This window comes from Bos indicus, chromosome 12 (assembly GCF_029378745.1).
Source record: "Bos indicus isolate NIAB-ARS_2022 breed Sahiwal x Tharparkar chromosome 12, NIAB-ARS_B.indTharparkar_mat_pri_1.0, whole genome shotgun sequence".
Lineage (NCBI taxonomy): Eukaryota > Metazoa > Chordata > Mammalia > Artiodactyla > Bovidae > Bos > Bos indicus.
The window spans coordinates 81,800,822-81,820,699 of record NC_091771.1 but is presented as its reverse complement, the minus strand read 5'-3'; the positions used below and the strand labels follow the sequence as shown (position 1 = coordinate 81,820,699).

The 19,878-nt window shown below is 46.0% G+C and overlaps 2 protein-coding genes across 6 annotated transcripts in view; one reads left to right on the top strand and one right to left on the bottom strand.

Moving 5' to 3' along the window:
* The first annotated feature begins 219 nt into the window (after positions 1-219).
* On the top strand, positions 220-11,608 carry METTL21C (methyltransferase 21C, AARS1 lysine). Its single transcript, XM_019971683.2, has 4 exons — positions 220-550; positions 4,438-4,589; positions 6,842-6,959; positions 8,535-11,608. Exons 1-4 carry the CDS (start codon positions 442-444, stop codon positions 8,927-8,929), a joined length of 774 nt encoding a protein of 257 aa, XP_019827242.1. The 5' UTR covers positions 220-441; the 3' UTR covers positions 8,930-11,608.
* Positions 11,609-13,572: 1,964 nt separating this feature from the next.
* TPP2 (tripeptidyl peptidase 2) overlaps positions 13,573-19,878 on the bottom strand; it is a 59,333-nt gene continuing 53,027 nt past the window's right edge. For 4 of the 5 annotated variants that reach the window (XM_070800454.1, XM_070800455.1, XM_019971681.2 and 1 more), the window contains 3 exons: positions 18,665-18,872; positions 16,820-16,939; positions 13,573-14,512 (listed from right to left, as the gene is read on the bottom strand). In XM_070800454.1, coding sequence (XP_070656555.1) covers positions 14,423-14,512; positions 16,820-16,939; positions 18,665-18,872 — 418 coding nt within the window. In that variant the 3' untranslated portion in view covers positions 13,573-14,422. Of the gene's footprint in view, positions 14,513-16,819; positions 16,940-18,664; positions 18,873-19,878 lie in introns of those variants that run through there. The other variant, XR_011569810.1, reaches the window with a different exon arrangement.

Sequence of the window (19,878 nt, the reverse complement as noted above, 5' to 3'; positions counted from 1 at the left end):
CAGATGGAAAGGGAGGAGTCTTGCCTTTGGGCCAAATGCATGATGTCATCAAGCCTCGATCCACAAGATACTCTCAACCATACGTACCGCTGGGTCAGGCTTTCTTTGTCAACATTCAGTCCCCAAAGCTCTTAGAGATACACTTCAGACCACAGCGAGGCAGCGCCTGTCTCGCTACCAGAGGCTCTGTTTCTGCCTTTCTCCAGGCACAGGAAAGTTGGAGCAATGCTTCCTCGTCTCCTTCCACTTTTCTCTGCAGCACCAGGATGGCAGCTCGGGGTGGCTGCGTTCCTCGTCCAAGGAACTAAGCTGAAAAGCAGGTGTTCTTTCCGGCTCAGCAGATGCTAAGGCGATAACCTGCACCTTGCGGAGGCTCTGGGCAATTCAGACCCGGCGGAGCACTCGGACCTGGCCGGCTCTCTCCTCCCCAGTGGCCCCGTGATGGACGCGTGTCTGAGCTCCGAGCAGCAGCCCCGGCCCCTGGACGAGGGCCCGAGCCCCCCGGACAACGAGGCTCTGCACACAGATGGCACCAGCAAACGCCCGGGAGGTAACCTCCTTCCTCACCTCTCCACGCTCTCACTTGGGGATGGCATTTTCCAGTGAACCTCAGGGGCCAGACAGTCCATTTCCTTTGAACTCTAGATCTTTTTCTGATCATGAAACGGTAGGATGCCCTTATGCCAGCAGAAGCCTGGCAGTAATGGTAATAATCCCTACGTCCACAACTTTGTCTTCTCCAAATTCTAGGAGAGTCAGATGTTTGTTAACAAGAACTTTTAAAACAGAAATGAAATCTAGATTCCTTCCTGCTCTTGGCCAAAATGTATTCCTGGCAGCCGCAGTCTACAGTGAATCCTCGTAAAGCCATTTTCCCATTAGGACAACATAACCAGTCAGGCTTGCATTTCTGGACAGCGAATCAGTAGGAAATAAGTAACAGACATAACAAATGATGTCATAAGAGCCAAGTTATAACATTCAAAACATGTACAGTTGTTGATCCTGGGAAATTCTCTTCCAACTCTGCTAAACCAGGACGGTATTTATTTTTACTAAGTTGTTTACATAAAAATGCGACTCTGCCTATCTCCAAAAGCTGACCTCTCTAAAACTATCAAGTGAGCATGTGTGTGTGTGTGTGTGTGTGTGTGTGTGTGTGTGTGTGTTAGTCGCTCAGTTGTGTCCAACTCTTAGCAACCCCATGGACTATAGCCCACCAGGCTCCTCCATCCATGGGATTCTCCAGGCAAGAATCCTGGAGTGGGTTGCCATTCCCTTCTCCAGGGGATCTTCCTGACCCAGGGATCGGAGCCAGGTCTCCCGCATTGCAGGCAGATTCTTTATGGTCTGAGCCACCAGGGAAGCTCCTACAGGTGAGCATAGATACAATAAATGAAAATCATGCGCAGTCAACACAAATTTCTTTATCTTTGTAGCAAAGAAAGGGGTCTTATAGGAGGGATATTTTTATGCCCATTTTCTTTACAATGTTGACCCAGAAAGGAAGACCATCAACTTATTGTTTGTCATCCTATGAAAGGATGAGCCATTTGTAGAGCAGCCCATCGACTTTTCTTTCAGTCTTGAGAGAAAAGTTAGCTTCCATGTGGTGATCTGTGAGAAGAAGGAAAGAAGGACCGGTCTGGCCAATGTGGAAGGGCTGGAAACTGGCAGGAAGTGCCCTGGGTCCCTGATGGTCTGCCTGCTCCAGTGACCAGAGGCTCAGATGGAAGGAGGGCAGCCCACGACTCCCTCCTCTTACCCAATGGCTGGTCCAGCTCCTGCATTTTGGGAATTTTTGCAAGCTGTTTTTTTAAACATGGCCATTGTTAAAATTTAAGTCATATAAATATACAATGAAATGGATTACATAAAGGGGAAAGTTATATGAAAAATCTTAGGTAATAAATACTCATGTCTCATCATGAATTATCTTCCCACATCTTACGATGATCTGTGCTCTTGAGGCTGTTGGTGGATGTCGCACCTGTGGTAGAAACGCCCATGATACTCAGCAGCTGCGTCTCTTCCCGGGGGACAGCCATGTTGGGAGCATTGTCACCATGGTGATGGCCAAACCCTACAAATCAGTGGTTCCTCATGCTCCCAGCCTGGTTGTTGCATGCTCCTGGGCACCACATGATCTGTTCCTCTGCCTTCTTGCTGCCTCTGAAACCAGAACTCAGAGTCAGCTGCTCAGCCTATGGGAGAAGATGGGTCCTCTTTGCTGTGTGATAAATTTGAGGTTCATGTTGTTAGATGTCAATAGCTTCCCTTATAAGAAGTTGGTGAGAATCATAGGCCCCCTTCTCTCCCCAGGGTCTCTCCAGGGCACATGGCAGGAAAAGATGATGTCTCAGGACTGACTTGGCCACTGTGCCTCAGAAGGTTCTTACAGGCTTCAGTGAAGTCTGCGTTTCTTGTCTTTGTGGTCAGGACAGAGAATTCTCCTTCCGGGGCTGGAATAGTCTAGATCAGAACCCACGGCTGAGAGCTACAGGTGTCATTCTGTTAATTCACAAACCGGTCACTTGGCTCACAGAGAAGGCACTGGCACCCCACTCCAGTACTCTTGCCTGGAAAATACCATGGATGGAGGAGCCTGGTAGGCTGCAGTCCCTGGGGTCGCTACACGTCAGACACGACTGAACGACTTCACTTGCACTTTTCACGTTCATGCATTAGAGAAAGAAATGGCAAGCCACTCCAGTGTTCTTGCCTGGAGAATCCCAGGGACGGGGGAGCCTGGTGGGCTGCCGTCTATGGGGTCGCACAGAGTCGGACACAACTGAAGTGACTTAGCAGCGGCAGCAGCACTTGGCTCACACGACAATCAAAGACCATTTGAACACTTTTTTTATAAAATGCAACACAAATGAATTTCTGGAAAAACAAGATGAAAAAACGTACAAAGGCATAATACCCAGTACAAGCTTCAGTTTCTCATAATCAGATTCAATAGGCATGGTCAAGTTTTCGTAAATGTTTGTAAGTGTTTACTCCACATGTCTAGACTCTTCTGACTGTGACCCTCTTACAGGGATTTGCAGAGAAAGCTGCAACAGAGAACTGCTCTAGTGCAGGCGGAATTCAGTGAAATGTGAACTCCGAGGGGTGGACCCCTGATTTGGCTTCTTCAAAGGCCCCCTACCCTTCACCCTGCACTCAGCCTCATCTTCCTTCCTGAACATTTATTTCTGACTAGAGCCCTACACAAGCTCACTGACAGCTCCCTTCTGCTATTCCATCCCTGGTTACCTCTCCCCAGGCACAGCTCAGGCAACAAAGGCTGGTCTCATGCACCGTCCCCCACCCAAACTCCTCGCTACCCATGCCTCTCCCTGGGGACACCAGCAGTGCCCCCCTCTTCTGTACATGACCCCTCCATGTGATTAGCATCCTCATTCTGACCTTTTCACTCTTTTTTTAATTAAATGCTGAAACCCTCTGGGAAACCTGTGACTTCTGGGCTTCCATGATATCATCCCTGATCAGGTGCTCGTTTCCTCTCATCTTATATGATATCTGAGCACCGCTCGAGTGGGTCATGAGTGTAAAGGAGTATTTAAAGGAAGAGTAATTTAATAGTCAGGGCTCAAATGACAGCCTCCCCCAGGGCTGTGCAGCTGGCTTGTCTTTGGGTGACCTGTACCTTTTGAGGAGCGGTTGTAGAAGGACTTAAGGAACATGTTCCAGCCACCATGTGGGATGTTACTTCACTTCAAGGCCTAAAAATAGTCCAGTGTGTGCCTGCCCGGGTCCTCCTTATTGCAGACGGCTCAGTCGTGCCATCCTGCCTGGTAGTAGAGCTGCCTCCTCACGCCCAAACCGAGGGAGGGGCGGATCCACACCCATCTCTGTCCGAAATTGAGGGAGGGGCCTGGGGCATCCCAAGGCGTCATGTCATCTGATAAAAATCCCCATCGGACTGTTCCGTCCCAGTCACCCCATGACATTCTGTCTGAGCTAGTTTGTGACCATTGTCACCAATAACATTCTCTGTTTCTAGAAGATGGCTCAATCTTTTCCCATTTGACTAACTGTACCTATAATTAGTATATTTGCAGTGGATCCACAAATCATGGGGGCCTTCCCTTGTGGCTTAGCTGGTAAAGAATCCACCTGCAATGTGGGAGACCTGGGTTTGATCCCTAGGTTGGGAAGATCCCCTGGAGAAGGGAAAGGCTACCCACTCCCATATTCTTGGGCTTCCCTTGTGGCTCAGTTGGTAAAAAATCTTCTGGCAATGCGGGAGACCTGAGTTCGATCCCTGGGTTGGGAAGATCCCCTGGAGAAGGGAAACGCTACCCACTCCAGTATTCTGGCCTGGAGAATTCCATGGACTATATAGTCCATGGGGTCGCAAAGAGTTGGACACGACTGAATGACTTTCACTTTCACAAATCATGAAGCCTGTTATTTTTGGTCCCACAGACTCTAATGAGATAGAAGCATCACTTCGAAGCCTCCAGAAATTTGTTCCTACGAATTACGCCAGCTACACCCAGGAGTACTATCGGTTTGTGGGCAAGAAGATTGTCATTCAGGAATCCATCGAGAGTTACGGAGCGGTGGTGTGGCCGGGGGTGAGGGGGCCATGACGTCGGGGCGTCCGGGTTTCTGGGGATGGGAACAGCACTTTTGTACAACTGTGTTGCCTTGGGCGCCTTGCCAAATGCTTTAACGTTCTGTGCTTCTCAGATGGAGGGTCCCTGGCTGGCCCTGAGGGTGAGGCTGGTGTGCTTAGAAGCTGCAAGAACACAGCATCTCTCCTAGAAACCATTTCTGCCACGCTGTGTTTCTTGAAACACTCTTTTTTAACATTAACATAAACTTGAGCATATTGGGAAGTAGGATGAAAAATTCGTATGAATTGTTAAGAAAGAAAATCAGAAGCCTTTAGGGTTTAGATTTTGCAGTGGGCAAAATCTTTGGGGCCATGTCCAACAACCCTCAGGGGGTCCCCCCGCTTTCACGGTGTGGCTGAAAGTGAACGTTAGTCCCTCAGTCGTGTCTGACTCTTTGTGACCGTGTGGACTGTAGCCCGCCAGGCTCCTCCACCCATGGGACTTCACAGGCAAGAATACTGGAGTGGGTTGCCATTTCCTTCTCCAGGGGATCTTCCCAACCCAGGAATCAAACTGGAGTCTCCTGCATTGCAGGTGGATTCTTTACCGTCTGAGCCACCAGGGAAGCCCCGGGGAGGTGGAGGAGGGTTTGCTAAAAGATGTACCTGCTCCTTCGGGAAGACCCATCCCCGGGTGGCACCCACCGGACCAGCTTCTCACAGGGCACACCTCACAGGAAGGGCACCTAAGCCACCGCTCCAGAAGCCCTCAAGTCACATGTGAGTGAGTCTTGGTGGCCCTGGTGACACTCTTCCAAATGGTGAAACCCCCACTCTGCATAACGATCCTTTCTCAAGATCCAAAGGACGCCTCTCTTCAAAACGTCCATTCCCAGCCTGCAAGTTCATGCCATGGGTTGGATGCTGGAGCCACCTCGTACCTGTGCTTCAGTTTCCATCCCCCAACTCCTGGCCGCCCCCTCCAAGCCCCTTGAGAGGAGCTAAGGATGAAATGGACAGACCCACGGCCTTGGGTATGCCACCCGCCCTGGGGCAGGCCACCGTGAGTGCGGCTGGCGTGTCTCACATGATCCTGGCCACCCCCCACCCCTGCCACTCCAGCCTTAGCTACAAATAGAAAGTGAGTCACGACAAGTCCCGAGCATCTGTCAGAAGGCGAGGCCTAAAGGTGTGTGCACACTTGAGCTTTCACACTGGTTCTTCAGCTCAGGACTCACGTTCCCAACCCGGGTCGCGCCCTCACGCTCACTCCCCTAGTCTCTGTGGCCCCCCGGCATCACTAGCTGACCGCCCCCACCCCACACCCCCCCGTTGGCTCACACAAAACACCTCCCACATCCACACACATCGAATTCCCTTTATCTCTTCACAGACAGGAGGCGGGCAGAAGGGAGTGAAGAAACAAGGAAAGGGACCTTTGGTTTTCTGTGTAAAAATGGATCTAAATGTATTCACCTTGGTTCTTTTGGGCGGAGTTGTTTTTGTTTTGACTGTGCAAAGTATGCAATTTCTTTGCTACCACCCAAAGCGTGGTCCATGGGCTGGCTGATTAGAAAGGCAGACTCGTTAAGAGTTGCAGTCCTGAGCCCCATCAGACCTACTGCACGCGGCGGGGCGTCTTTAACCAGGCTCCCCAGTGATCCGAGTATGCACCAGAGTCTGGGAAGCGCTGTCCTCCCAGAGTGTTTATTAGATGAGCTACTTAAAAGAAAAATGACTGCCCCGCTGTCCAGTGTAGCAGGCAAGGTCCGGGGCGACCCGCTTGCTGATGGGCTCCGGAGGGAGGTGTTGAGAATTTTAGAGCCCAGCGGTCTTCCAGCAGGTTGGGGGCCTGATGCGACTTGCCCAGGGTGAGGGGCTGCTGTCCTGCAGCTCCTCAACTCCTGCTTCTGGAAGAGCTGAGCTGCTCTTCCTCCTGGGGGTTGATCAAGAGTCTTCGGATACAGGCCCTTTAGCAAGTCGGCATCTCGAGTTCCTCTGATGCAAGTTGCTGCTGCTGCTGCTGCTGCTAAGTCGCTTCAGTCATGTCCGACTCTGTGCGACCCCATAGACGGCAGCCCACCAGGCTCCCCCGTCCCTGGTTGCTCCTTTCATATTCCACAGGTCAAAACACTCCGTGGCACGTGTGCTTTGATTCCTGTGGACCCCTCAGTAAGCTGGACTGTGAACATGCCTTCTAGCAGTTCACTGGCGGTGGGAATAGGGGTCTCTGGTTTTCAGTGCCCAGTGACAAGTGTGAATGTTCCCCAGGCCATGGCGTTGTGCCAGTATTTGGAAGAACACACAGAGGAACTCAATCTCCGAGGTGCTAAGATCCTGGAAATCGGGGCTGGACCAGGCCTCGTTTCCATCGTGGCCAGTATTCTAGGTGTGTCTGTGTGTCTATTCTCGACCTTGTTTCAAAAGATGCTTACCAGGACAACAGTAGTAATACATGTTGACTGAATGATGGGCTGTGGTTTAGGTGCTTGGCCGTGATCGCCCTCACTGAGTCCCCGCAAACGTCCAGGCCAGAATCACTCCTGTTATCCCTGAGATAAGATAATGGCATCTTAGAGACACTGGAGAAGGCGATGCCTCCCCACTCCAGTACTTTTGCCTGGAAAACCCCATGGACGGAGGAGCCTGGTAGGCTGCAGTCCATGGGGTCGCACAGAGTTGGACACGACTGAAGCGACTTAGCAGCAGCAGCAGAGACAGGAACATCCAACCCAGTGCTTAGCATGTGAGAAAGTTGACATCCTGAAGGGGTGACTCTCGAGTTCCGGTTGTAAACAGCTATGTTATGCTGTGTCCTGCTTTTCATTGCAACTATCATAACTAAGGTTTTAGAAAAAAAAGAAACCAAGTCAGTGAATCCAAGATGAAAACAGATTTACACCCCAAACACCAGCTGTGCGTCCTGGACGCTGCGTAAGAGGTGGCTGTGTCTGGTCTACTTCTGCCTGTGTGATTACACATCTATCAAAATCAGTCTGGAAATACGGCCATCTACTTTGTGAACACTGATCACTTTCTTTAAAATGCCTAAAAATTAATTTAGTACATTTAATAGGGGGGAGAATCATACAAAATAGATCATCCCCTGTGGAAAGCTTTGTGCTGATACCTTCCAGACGAGAAACCCAAAATCTTCAGATAAACACAGTTTTAGAAGGAAAACATCATGCATTATTATAGAAGTGAAAGTGTTAGTCACTCAGTCATGACTCTGCGACCGGGCTCCTTTGTCCAAGGGATTCTCCAGGCAAGAATACTGGACTGGGTAGCTATGCCCTCCTCCAGCGGAATCTTCGCGACCCAGGGATCGAACCCAGGTCTCCTGCATTGCAGGCAAATTCCTTACAGTCTGAGTCACCAGGGAAGCTCCAAACCTTGGTATGTTAATTATTCTGAAATCTCCCCAAACACTGTTTTAGTTTTTTTAAAAGTTTAAAAAACTTTTAATTTTGTTGGAGTATCATTAACAATGTTGTGATACTTTCAGGTATACAGAAAGATGATTCAGTTACATGTATACAGTATCTATCCTGCTTCAGATTCATTTCCCATTTAGATTATTGCATAGTACTGAGCCGAGTTCCCGCTTTCAGCCATGGTTTCAGTTTCTTAAAAGATGGAACCGTTATTCTATCTCAGTGGTTCTCAACCAAAGGCGGAGTCTGACCCCTGAAGGACATTTGGCAATGTCAGGGGACATTTCTGAGCATCCTGCCTGGGGGTTGGGTGGGGAGGTGCTGTGCATCTCGTGGGTGGGGACCAGGGATGCTGCTGAACGTCTTACAGGGCACAGCGCGGGGTCTACCCCACGAGAAAGAATCCAGCCCGGATGTCCACAGGGCCAAGGTGGGAAACCCAGCTCCATTCTCCCCCCGAGAGTATGTGTCCACTGGGCTGCCCCGGTGTTTCCAGGTACTTAAGACAGGCTTTCTCTCTCTCTTAGGGGCTCAGGTCACGGCGACAGATCTGCCTGATGTGCTGGGGAACCTACAATACAATCTCCTAAAGAACACACTCAACTGCACCACGTATCTGCCGGAAGTGAAGGAGCTGGTGTGGGGGGAGGGCCTGGAGCAGAGCTTCCCCAAGTCCACGCTTTACTACGATTACGTGCTGGCCTCCGACGTGGTCTACCACCATTACTTCCTGGACAAGCTGCTCGCCACCATGGTGTACCTCTGTCAGCCAGGGACGGTGCTGCTTTGGGCCAACAAGTTCAGATTCAGCACCGACTACGAATTTTTAGACAAATTCAAGCAAGTTTTTGACACGACGCTCTTGGCTGAATCTCAAGAGTCATCGATCAAACTCTTTAAAGGAATACTAAAATGGGACTGAACGAAACAAAATGCCTTTCAAAACATTAGCGGGTCTGTTGAACAGTGTTAGAAATTTTATAAGACGGCGAAGGTAGTGTGTAGAATCAACGTGTCTACCTAGAATAAACCTGATTGTTACAGCAACTCTCTAAAATAACCTATTTAGGATTACCTGGTTAATCGAAATATACACAGGCACAGCACGAAAACATGAAACTAGCTTTGTTGGCTTCCTAGAGTTCTCAACTAAGTGTTTAATAAATTTTACATGAACACATTAACAAGTGGATGTCCCCTTGTTATTTCTGCTGGAGAGCATGGTCTTAAACTTGTCAATATACTTTTGTCAGCAGACTCTACTTCATACAAATTTTATCTGTAGCAAAAGGAGAGGGTACAGAGTAATAGAAAAGTTATAGGCTTAACTTACAACTTTGGAAAACTCAGCAGTGGCCACAGAACTGGAAAAGGTGTTTTCATTCCAATCCCAAAGAAAGGCAATGCCAAAGAATGTTCAAACTACTGCACAATTGCACTCATCTCACTTGCTAACAAAGTAATGCTCAAAGTTCTCCAAGCCAGGCTTCAACAGTATGTGAACTTAGAGATGTTCAAGCTGGATTTAGAAAAGGCAGAGGAACCAGAGATCAAATTGCCAACATTCACTGGATCATCGAAAAAGCAAAAGAGTTCCAGAAAAATATCTGCTTCTGTTTTATTAACTACACCAAAGCCTTCGACTGTGTGGATCAAAACAAACTGGAAAATTCTTAAAGGAGATGAGAATACCAGACCACCTTACCTGCCTCTTGAGAAATCTGTATGCAGGTCAAGAAGCAAGAGTTAGAACTGGACGTGGAACAGCGGACTGGTTCCAAACAGAGAAAGGAATACATCAAGGCTGTATATTGTCACCCTGCTTATTTAAGTTATATGCGGAGTATATCATGTGAAATGTCAGGCTGGATGAAGCACAAGCTGGAATCAAGATTGCCGGGAGAAATATCAATAACCTCAGATATGCGGATGATACCACCCTTATATAAGGCAGAAAGCCAAGAGGAACTAAAGAGCCTCTTGATGAAAGTGAAAGAGGAGAGTGAAAAAGTTGGCTTAAAACTGAACATTCAGAAAACTAAGATCATAGCATCCAGTCCCATCATTTCATGGCATAGATGGGGAAACAATGCAAACAGTGACAGACTTTATTTTTTTGGGCTCCAAAATAACTGTAGATGGTGATTGCAGCCATGGAATTAAAAAGATGCTTGCTCCTTTAAAGAAAATCTATGACCAACCTAGACAGCATATTAAAAAGCAGAGACATTACTTTGCTGACAAAGGTCCAAATAGTCAAGGCTATGGTTTTTCCAGTAATCATGTATGGATGTGAGAGATGGAATATAAAGCTGAGTACTGAAGAATCGATGCTTTTGAACTGTGGTGTTGGAGAGTCCCTTGGACTGCAAGATCAAACCAGTCCATCCTAAAGGAGATCAGCCCTGAATATTCATTGGAAGGACTGATGCTGAAGCTGAAACTCTAATACTTTGGTCACCTGATTTGAAGAAGTGACTCATTGGAAAAGACCCTGATGCTGGGAAAGATTGAGGGCAGGAGGAGAAGGGATGGCAGAGGATGAGATGGTTGGATGGCATCACTGACTTGATGGACATGAGTTTGAGTAAGCTCCAGGAGTTGGTGATGGACAGGGGAGCCTGACGTGCTGCAGTCCATGGGGTTACAAAGAGTCGGACACGACTGAGCGACTGAACTGAAATGACTGATAGGCGTTAACACTGGCTGAAACTGAAAAATACAGAAACAGTGCTGGGACGAGGCCTCGAACTAGTGCTGAGCACAGTGTACCAGCCCCTGGTGCTTCTTTCAGAAGGTTTCACCTGCATCCAGCTCTTTCCACTGTTTTCAATGGTGTGGTGCAGACACTGGCCAGCAGCACCTCAAAGAGGAAAACTGTCTAAGTTTTTAATAGTACTATTTTGCTAGTGTCATCATTTGAATCAACCATCAGCCGCTTTGTAGTATTTCTCTATTGGCTTATTAAGAGATGATATATCCTGTATGCTGTTGGCTTGTAACATAACTCTCACAATGAACCTCTGTTAAGTAAATTATTGGCGAAGACAGTCTCTGAAACAACCAGCAAACAATTTGCTGAAACAATTTATCTCCTCAGGAGATAAGTTATCCTTAACAAAATTTCAGTCATAATCATGGTTATCACTAAAGACTGTTTCTCTGTTTCTAAACTTTACATAGATGAAATCTAACTGTGTATATTCTTTTATGATATGCTTCTCCACTGAATACTGTATTTATGAGACTTATCATGTGTTAACTTGTAAAGCATTTTTTGAGGTTGATGTACATTTTCCAAATTAATTTAGTAATTCTTTTTTTTTTGAAGTAAGTATGTATAAAAAATAAATGTGCACACCATTAGACTACCATTTTGGGAATTCTCTGGTGGTCTGGTGGTTAGAATTCTGCCCTTTCACTGATGAGGGTGTGGATTTGATCCCTGGTAGGGTCTAAGATCTCAATAAGCCATGTGGCATGATAAAAACAAAACAAAAAAATCCCCATTTTCCTGTGATAACCATAATGGAAAAGAGTGTAAAGAAAGAATGTATGTATGTGTATAACTGAACTTAAATAAAAATTTTTAAGAAGGTTATCACTTTTCCTCAGGTTTCAATCTCATAGAAATGTAAGTTTTGCGAAGAGTGCCTTCTTCCAGGATGCATTAGGGTCTGGCTGTCAGCATGCAGGCACCGAGTGATCTCAGTAGAGAGGGGCCAACAAGGCAGCTTCGTGTCACTGCCTGTGGATAGAACTGAGGGACTGGTCTTCCTAGGATAAACAGTTCACAGCAGATTCTGCCAGCCTGTGGACCTATCTCTAACTTCCACAGTGAGCTTAAAATTATCTGAGAAAGACTTATATCTCATTGAAAGAAGTATTTGGATACAAAAGTCCTTGGTACAAGACAGCCAGACATGACTCATATTAAAAAGAAAAAAAAATTCATCTGTGTATGAATTTTATGGTGTTATCATAAATACATTCATGCTGTATCACACATTCTATTAAGAAGCACTGTCAATCACCAGCTCTCTCTGCAGACTGGCACCCCACCTGATTGCCTCGCACTACATCAGGACCTTGACGGCACCAGAGGACCAGGCTCCTGTGGGCCTGGCCTGCCATGAGGGCCCGGCGGTTCACTGCACTCGGAACTCCAAGTTTTCTTTAAAGAGCGTATCCAAAACTCTCCACGGGCTTAATTTTTCCTTCCACGTTAAAAAATACAGCAAAAAGACGAAAACCTGAATAATAAAGTGAGAAATCAGGGAACTCTGTAACAATGGTGATTTTACATAAAAAATTATTTGAAGGATTCACTATATCCTGAGACAATTCAGAAGGTAGTAAAATCTTCAAAATCTGTTACTAGAAGTTTCTAATCTTAAAATTACATTAAAATTGGACACTAAAGTCATGTTCTTGAAAAAAAAAAAAAAAGGTGTGATTTCAATGAAATGGTGTCAATGAAAGAGCACCTCTGAAAATTCTCTCCTCCATCAGGTTAAGAGAAAACTGACAAAAATTCTCAGAAGCAACTTTTTTAAAACTCAGTCATTTCCCAGAAAACACCACACGCAAGGCAGTCCTGGACAGGACTCCGCTCTCTCATGGACCAAGAAGCCTTTTCCCGGGGGTGTTTGTTGAGATAATTACAAGCAACTGTATAATTCTGTGGCTGCCTGAGATGACGGACAACTGTTGGGACTAATTCAAAAGCTTAAAGGGAAATGAGATGCTCAGAGGGGCTCTGAAAGCTGTCATATTCCTGGACGTCAGCCACACATGTCGCGGGGCTGAACGCATCCTCACGGAAAACCTGGGCACTTACCCATGGCTGAGCCTGAGGCTCTGTGCGGCAGGAAGTTCTTTCGGAAATGAAAAACTCGTTGTACAACACCTTCTCTAATTAGTAGTCAGCCAGCAGCACGACCTTGGGGAGCCACCCTACCCCTCCTGAACGTCTCAACTTTCTGACTGGATTGAAGCTGTGTATGTGGGCGCCCATATGTTTAGGTCAAAGTATGTGTGTGTGAGAGAACACGAATGTGGCTGTTCATGGATGGACTTGAGATGAACAAAGACGGCTCAGAAACTACAAATGTCTGCATGCATATTTGCACTTTTTCATCTGATTTCATCAGATACAGGAGTCAATTACTCAAAAATAGTTATGAATGATTAATAAGACCAGATCTCTGGTAGGCCTTTTACAGTAGTGAATTCTAAGGAAAGAAGATTTAGAAGCCACATACATACATACACACGCATACACATGTATTTGCTATAAGTGAGTAGAGGCCTCTTAATATTGTCTATGTGTGTTTATTTTACAGAAGAAAGATGAAAGAAGGATAGTAGCCAGAAAGATAAGAATAATAAAATTAAACATACACAAGTTAATCACATAAAAGATGCGGAAATATATTCAAATAATTGCAAGCCTATAATAAACAGTATAAATTAGATTACTTCATATTGAATTTTTTATCTGTAGGTTTAATATATTATTTCTGTTCTAACCCCAAATTTTATTCATGAAAAATTAAGACCAACTTTAAGAAGCTTCAATATTCACCTTTATTATTTATAAAAAAAAATTAAGGTATCAGAGTGCATATGGTGTGCTGCGATCTTGGTTTTGCACATTTATTCACGTTGTTTACATTATTTCAACTGTAATAAACAAACCATAGGGTATCTTTACAATACCTGATACAGATTTAAGCTGTCTGGCACTTATACATGTATTTTGGTTCATTCTGATGCTCTGCACGTCAAGAGATACTAAGAATGATTGGCCTGAAAGAACTCCCAGATGAAGAGTGATTGAAGCAGTTATCTGCTCCAGCAATAGCCACGCATTTATTTGTGCCGGTTTTATTTTTTCCCCTTAATTGAATGTAAACGTTTGCCAAAAAAAAGAAAAAAAATCTGGAAATGAAGTTCTGTTACTTTTTAGTCCAATAAATAATTTAGCTACGCTTAATGTAGCTTTTTTAAGGCCTTCATACCATTCAAAAAAATTAAGTCAACCATGTTAAAACCCTGTTCATTTATAAAATAAAAAATAGAATTTTACAGGTTTGCAGTTAAAAGTTACTGTTCAAATCCTCTCATGCATGTAAGAGCTGCAACCCAACTGAAAGTCCTTGGTGCTGGCACCCAGGGCACAGCCCGCTGCCAGCAATGTGAGGCATTAAGAAAACACCATGATGTCAGAGGTCTAGATTTACATGTATTAAGCCACACGCCAGCAAATTCTCTGATAAATACACATCATTTTAATAATCAGTATTTGATAGCGGATGAAAACATGCATTAGACTAAAAATGCCACAGATTTGCTTTTATATCCATTCACTATAAAACCTTCTTTTTTAAAATGTAAAGTCTTGGTTCCTATCTTAGAATACACAATAATCAGGAGGATACATGATGGGGAGCCAGTTTTCAGTAAAAGACGCACAATGGGTCCATCCAAGCAGCTTCATCAGCTGTAATAAAACATGAAAATAATAAAACATACAAAAATACTATTAAAAAATAGATGTTCCAAGCTCAGAATTAAGGGTAAATTCTGTGTTAAATACGTAGCAATAATAAAGAAGTAGCAGGTAGAACTTTCCTTCCATCCAACCCACCATCAACCCACCCACCCACCTTCCTTCCTACCAACCAGTGTTCTTCATGACCAACTAGTCTACCAACTTTCCTACCAACCAACCTGAAAGTGAAAGTTGCTCAGTCATCTCCGACTCTTTGCAACCCCATGGACTATATAGTCCATGGACTTCTCCAGGCCAGAATACTGGAGTGGGCAGCCTTTCCCTTCTCCAGGGGATCTTCCCAACCCAGGGATCGAACCCAGGTCTCTCACATTGCAGGCGGATTCTTTACCATCTGAGCCACTAGGGAAGCCCAAGAATACTGGAGTGGGTAGCCTATCCCTTCTCCAGGGGATCTTCCTGACCCAGGAATAGAACCGGGGTCTCCTGCATTGCAGGTGGATTCTTTACCAACTGAGCTGCCAGGGAAGCCCACCAACCAACCTCCCTGGTGATTATCACCATCCAGGGAGACTTTCCTGCTTCCCTCCCGTCTTCTTCCCCATCAACATGACTTGACCTGCTCCTTTCTTCCTTCCCATCCTAGCTTCCCTGCTCTAGGTGTTAGGAAAAAGCATTCAACAAAGTCACTTCCCACTTGCAAGAAACTTATGTTCTGTTCAGGAAAGTAAAAAGCTATTGAACAGATGAATAAATAAGTAAATAATTAAGAATATATCCGGTATATAGTAAAAATAAAATTTGCTGTTAATGCAGATTGGGAGGGGGTGGGTGTCAGTCACACAGACAGGGGAAGCAGAGGGCGGACGTGAGCGACATGAGAATGAGACGTGAGACATCGGTGAGCTGGGCGGGGGAGAATGGCAGCAGCAGGACCCCCTGGGCCTCATGAGCCACGGGGGATGTGGATAGTACTCTGAATGTGACGGAGCTTCAGCCCGAGGGTATGAAGCTGTCCTTTCCAGCTGCTGTGTGGAGAACAGACAGCCGGTGAGCGGACAGAGACAAGGTGTGCAATGTGCCCTGCTGAGCGAGTCTGGGTAGACGGCTGGCTTCACAAGTACAAGCGCTGGGTTTACAGAGTCCGTGACAGGACGATAGTACTAGCTGGTTCCAGGAAGAGCTCCCTCCACCTCCTCGAAGCTCTGCACACGTGAACTGAGATCTAACAGGGCTTCCCTGGTGGCTCAGAGGTACACAATCCGCCTGCCAACGCGGGAGACGAGGGACGGATTCCCGATCTGGGAGGACCCCACCTGCCTCGCAGCAGCTAAGCTGATGTGCGCCACAACCACCAAGGCCTGTGCCCCAGAGCCTGGGAACTGCAACTGCTGAGGCCTGTGCGCCCTGGAGCCCCTGCTCTGCGACAAGAGACGCCACCACGATGAGAAGCCCGCTCAGCGCAACCACAGAGGAGCCCTCAATCACGGCAACTCAACAACAGCCCACACAGCAATGAAGATTCCCAAGGTAATAAAAACATTTTTTGATAAAACAAAAATTTTAAATGTTTTATAATCTGAACTGACTTGGTAAAGATACACAGAAGAGGTCCAAGAGAAAAGGTAAGCTATAGTTTACCAAAAACGGCCACAGGTGAGTTTTTACTGCCACCTGAAATATGAAGACCAGGCCCCTGGCCGCCTTGGCGTGACCAGCTCTCAACTGTCATCTACCTTTTTGGCATAAACTAATCATGTTGGTCCAAAGACAAGATGAGGCTGAAACAATTTCTTCAGAATTCACCAAGTTTCTACACTTGACATTTAACTTGTGCAGAAAGCTCAGGCACAGAACTTGCTTGCATATAAACACATGGTAAAATAAAAAATGGCCTATCCTTTTAAATGACAAAGCAAATCAAACAGACTCTAAAAGCTCAACCATTTTGGCTCTGAGCCAACATGTATTTAAAGAGAATTATTTGTTTCCTTCGTAAAGGAAACCTATCTTCTAACTACACAATATTTGCAACACATTTTGCCTGTGTTGAAAACACTAGAGGCTAAATATAGGTTTTCTAGACAGGAGTGAAAAATGTTAAAAAAAAAAGTAAACAGCTTACTATCTTTCATGCATTTATAGTGTATTTCCCATCACGTTAATTAGACTAATAATTAAAAGTCACGATGAAGCTGGTGTTATCCTGTCACCACGAGGCTTCTGTCTTGCCACTAACGACACTGAAATGACACTCCACATTGCTGATTTAAGTACTGAGTACAAGTCACTTACTTGAATACAGTTTTTCCAGTTTTCTTTTGTTGGTTTTTCTTCTACAAGTTTGGTTGCAAATTTAAGGCCTCTCCCATACATTTTATTCACTAATGCATGTTTGTATGCAAATGTCAAAACCTAGGATATAAAACAAGATACAGCTTATCTACAAAATAGTTTACAATTTAAGCTATTGCTTTAATAATGAAAGAACTGAAGCATTAACAGAAGTGTAATTTTTCAAATGAACATATCACATCAAGCCAATTTTTGAAACTTTTTAAAAGAACAATTGGTGTCTTTAAAAGACCGGAGTATTGCAAAGAACAGATAATTGATTGGGGGAATAAAGCTATTATGATAAATCATTAGCAGTTACTTGTAACCATTTATTTTTTCCTGCCTCAGTAGACCATGTTTTGTCAAGACCCTTCACTATGACCCATCCATCTTGGGTGGCCCTGCATGGCATGGCTGATGGCTTCATTCAATGACACAAGCCCCTTCAGCACAAGGCTGTCATCCATGAAAGGGGTTTATATGCAATAGTCTCTACTTTTAGAATGTGGAGAATGTCCTCAAAGAAAGGAACCCACTCCCATTTATATGTACTCTAGAGTCAAGCAAAGGGTTCAACACCCGTTGCTACAAACACAGTAAACAGATAGGTAATAAAATGCAGAAGCGGCCCTGAATGACAGAAGCACTATGGCAAGAAGAGAATTACTGTAACAATTTTACCGTGACGCTCAAGTGTTTAGCCAGGTTCTTACTCATCTTTTCCCAGCAGCAAGTGCCGTGTCTGGCACACGGCAGACATGTGGTAGCTGCTGCAGTAACAGTGAGTATTGCTGATGCCCATCCGGGCTCTCAACACTCACTCCTGAGAGCCTGCGGGAGCCCACAGCCCACATCAGAAGCCAGCCACCCGCCTTGGCCCGCACGGTCAGCGCTGCAGGGGCAGGCCTGGCTCAAGCTCCAGGCGCTGATTTCATATCTAAATTCTTAACCTCTGGGGCTGACTCCTTCAGTCTCCAGAACGCAACTGAGTTCCTTCTCTAACCACACTTCTGTCCTCAGGTGGAAAACCCTGGTGGACAGGAAGAATTTCCTCCTACTTCCATCCAGAGGTCGTTACTACTAATTACCATAGCTGTTCTTGAAAACAAGCATCTGTCTGCTTAAAACAAACAAACAAAAATCAACAACACACCCAAGAGTCTGTGCTGGGTAAGAAGCATTCCACTGACTTCATTTCCTTTATGTCCAGGAAAAAGACAGGCTGACCGCTCCTGCAGTTACATAATCTCTACCCTAAGAATTATGGCTGAGCGCCAGAAGGGATTTAAAATGCTTCTATAATGAAAATCCAAAAAGCTCATCCAGGTTGCTTTTTCTAAAACTAGGTTTTAAAAACTGGTCAGCTATAAATCGAGGTGGTATCTCCTCAGCAGTTAGAGCCTGGAGGGAAATAACACACACCGGAACTAACCAGAATACCCTCGCCTCCAACCCTGACAAGCGAGCATGTGGACAGGTGTGGGAGGCAGAAGACAGCTCCCAGGTGCCTCAGTTTGGGCTCCTACGTAAACAGCGTGACCCGAGCCTCCAGCTCCATATATACTCTCCAACTCTTTCCAAACTAGCGTGGCCACTGGTAACCACGCACACAGACAGAACAACGGTCAAGTGGTTTTCAAAGCCGGGAAGCCAGGGGGACACCTTGCTAGGACCATGGCTTCTTCAGAGCCCAGCTCAGCTTCCATCCATGTACTCTGTCCTCTCTGGTCAGCCTGCCGGGCCCAAGAGAGGCCTGGGACACATCCTCAAGAGCTGGGCCCAAACAAAAAGCAGAAAGGGTACCTTATTGTCAAAAAGATCGGTCCATTTAGTCGTCTCCCAGAAGGTCTCCGTCAGAGAGTCCAGGGTGCTCTCTCCTTCCTCCTCTCGCCCCTCTGAGTCGCTCGACACGGCACCATCTTGATCCTGGGCCTGGAGAAGGTGGTCAGCCAGGGCGCAGCCTTTCCGGCAGAGCGCATCTACCAGCGTCGACTTCTGCTTGTCCATGTCACTGCACACCAAGCCCAGAACAGTCCACAGGTCAGTAACACAGCATTAAGAACACAGCCTTATCTGAGATTAAACTCATGCACCTTTCGCCTGAGCTTTACAACACAGCAATATCGTACAGCCCTGGATAGATGTTTGCTGGTGTGACAACATAAGCCATGTATTCACACGCACGGATTACATGAGTGGGGTCGCTGTACTTGGTTGAAGCAGCCATAGGCAACAGAGGGGAGAGTGCTGGGTTCTAAATTCTGTTGGCTACAGAAGTCTTAGAACAGCATCTTCTAAGTGTTTAGGCTTCTCGTAAATATCACTTATTACATATTTCTGTAGTTGTGAACTTCTGTACATGCGCAGAAATGCAACGCTTACTCTGCATGTGCCACCAAGTGTTCTCAGTATTCTAACGTATTAACTCATCTATACTCAGAATAATTCTGTGAGTAAGCGACCACCAATGGCCCCCCATTTTCCACAGGAGGAAACTGAGGCACATGATCAGGCCATCTGTTCAAGGCCCCAGCCAGGAAGTGGCAGGGCCAGGAGTCAGCTCCGCGGTTGGTCCCGCCACTGCTGCTCCCATTCCCGAGGCCCCCTGCTTTCTAGGCAGGCGTCTCTGTTTTTGGATGTATTCCAAGTGCCCAGAATAATGCCTGGCACAGAACACTCAATAAACCATTGAAGAATGAAATGCAGTAACTGCCTACACTCTGGGGAACAGCGTGCGCTTCAGAAAGCTTGCTTACTTGAGGCACCCTGTCCAACTCGTGTGCAAACAAGGACCTAAGTGCTGAGATGACGACCAGAAGGCACTCAAACACAGGACGGACAGGCTGTCTAATGATAAGGAGGATTCTGAAGGATGCAGAGTGAGACATGCCCCATATGAGATCCACAGGGACTACCAAGTCAACAGTAATCAGTACAATAGACAACTAAAACGAGAAGGGAAAAAACCCCCAAACAACGCAGTAACCTGCTACAACCTAAGCTACCCACCTTGATAC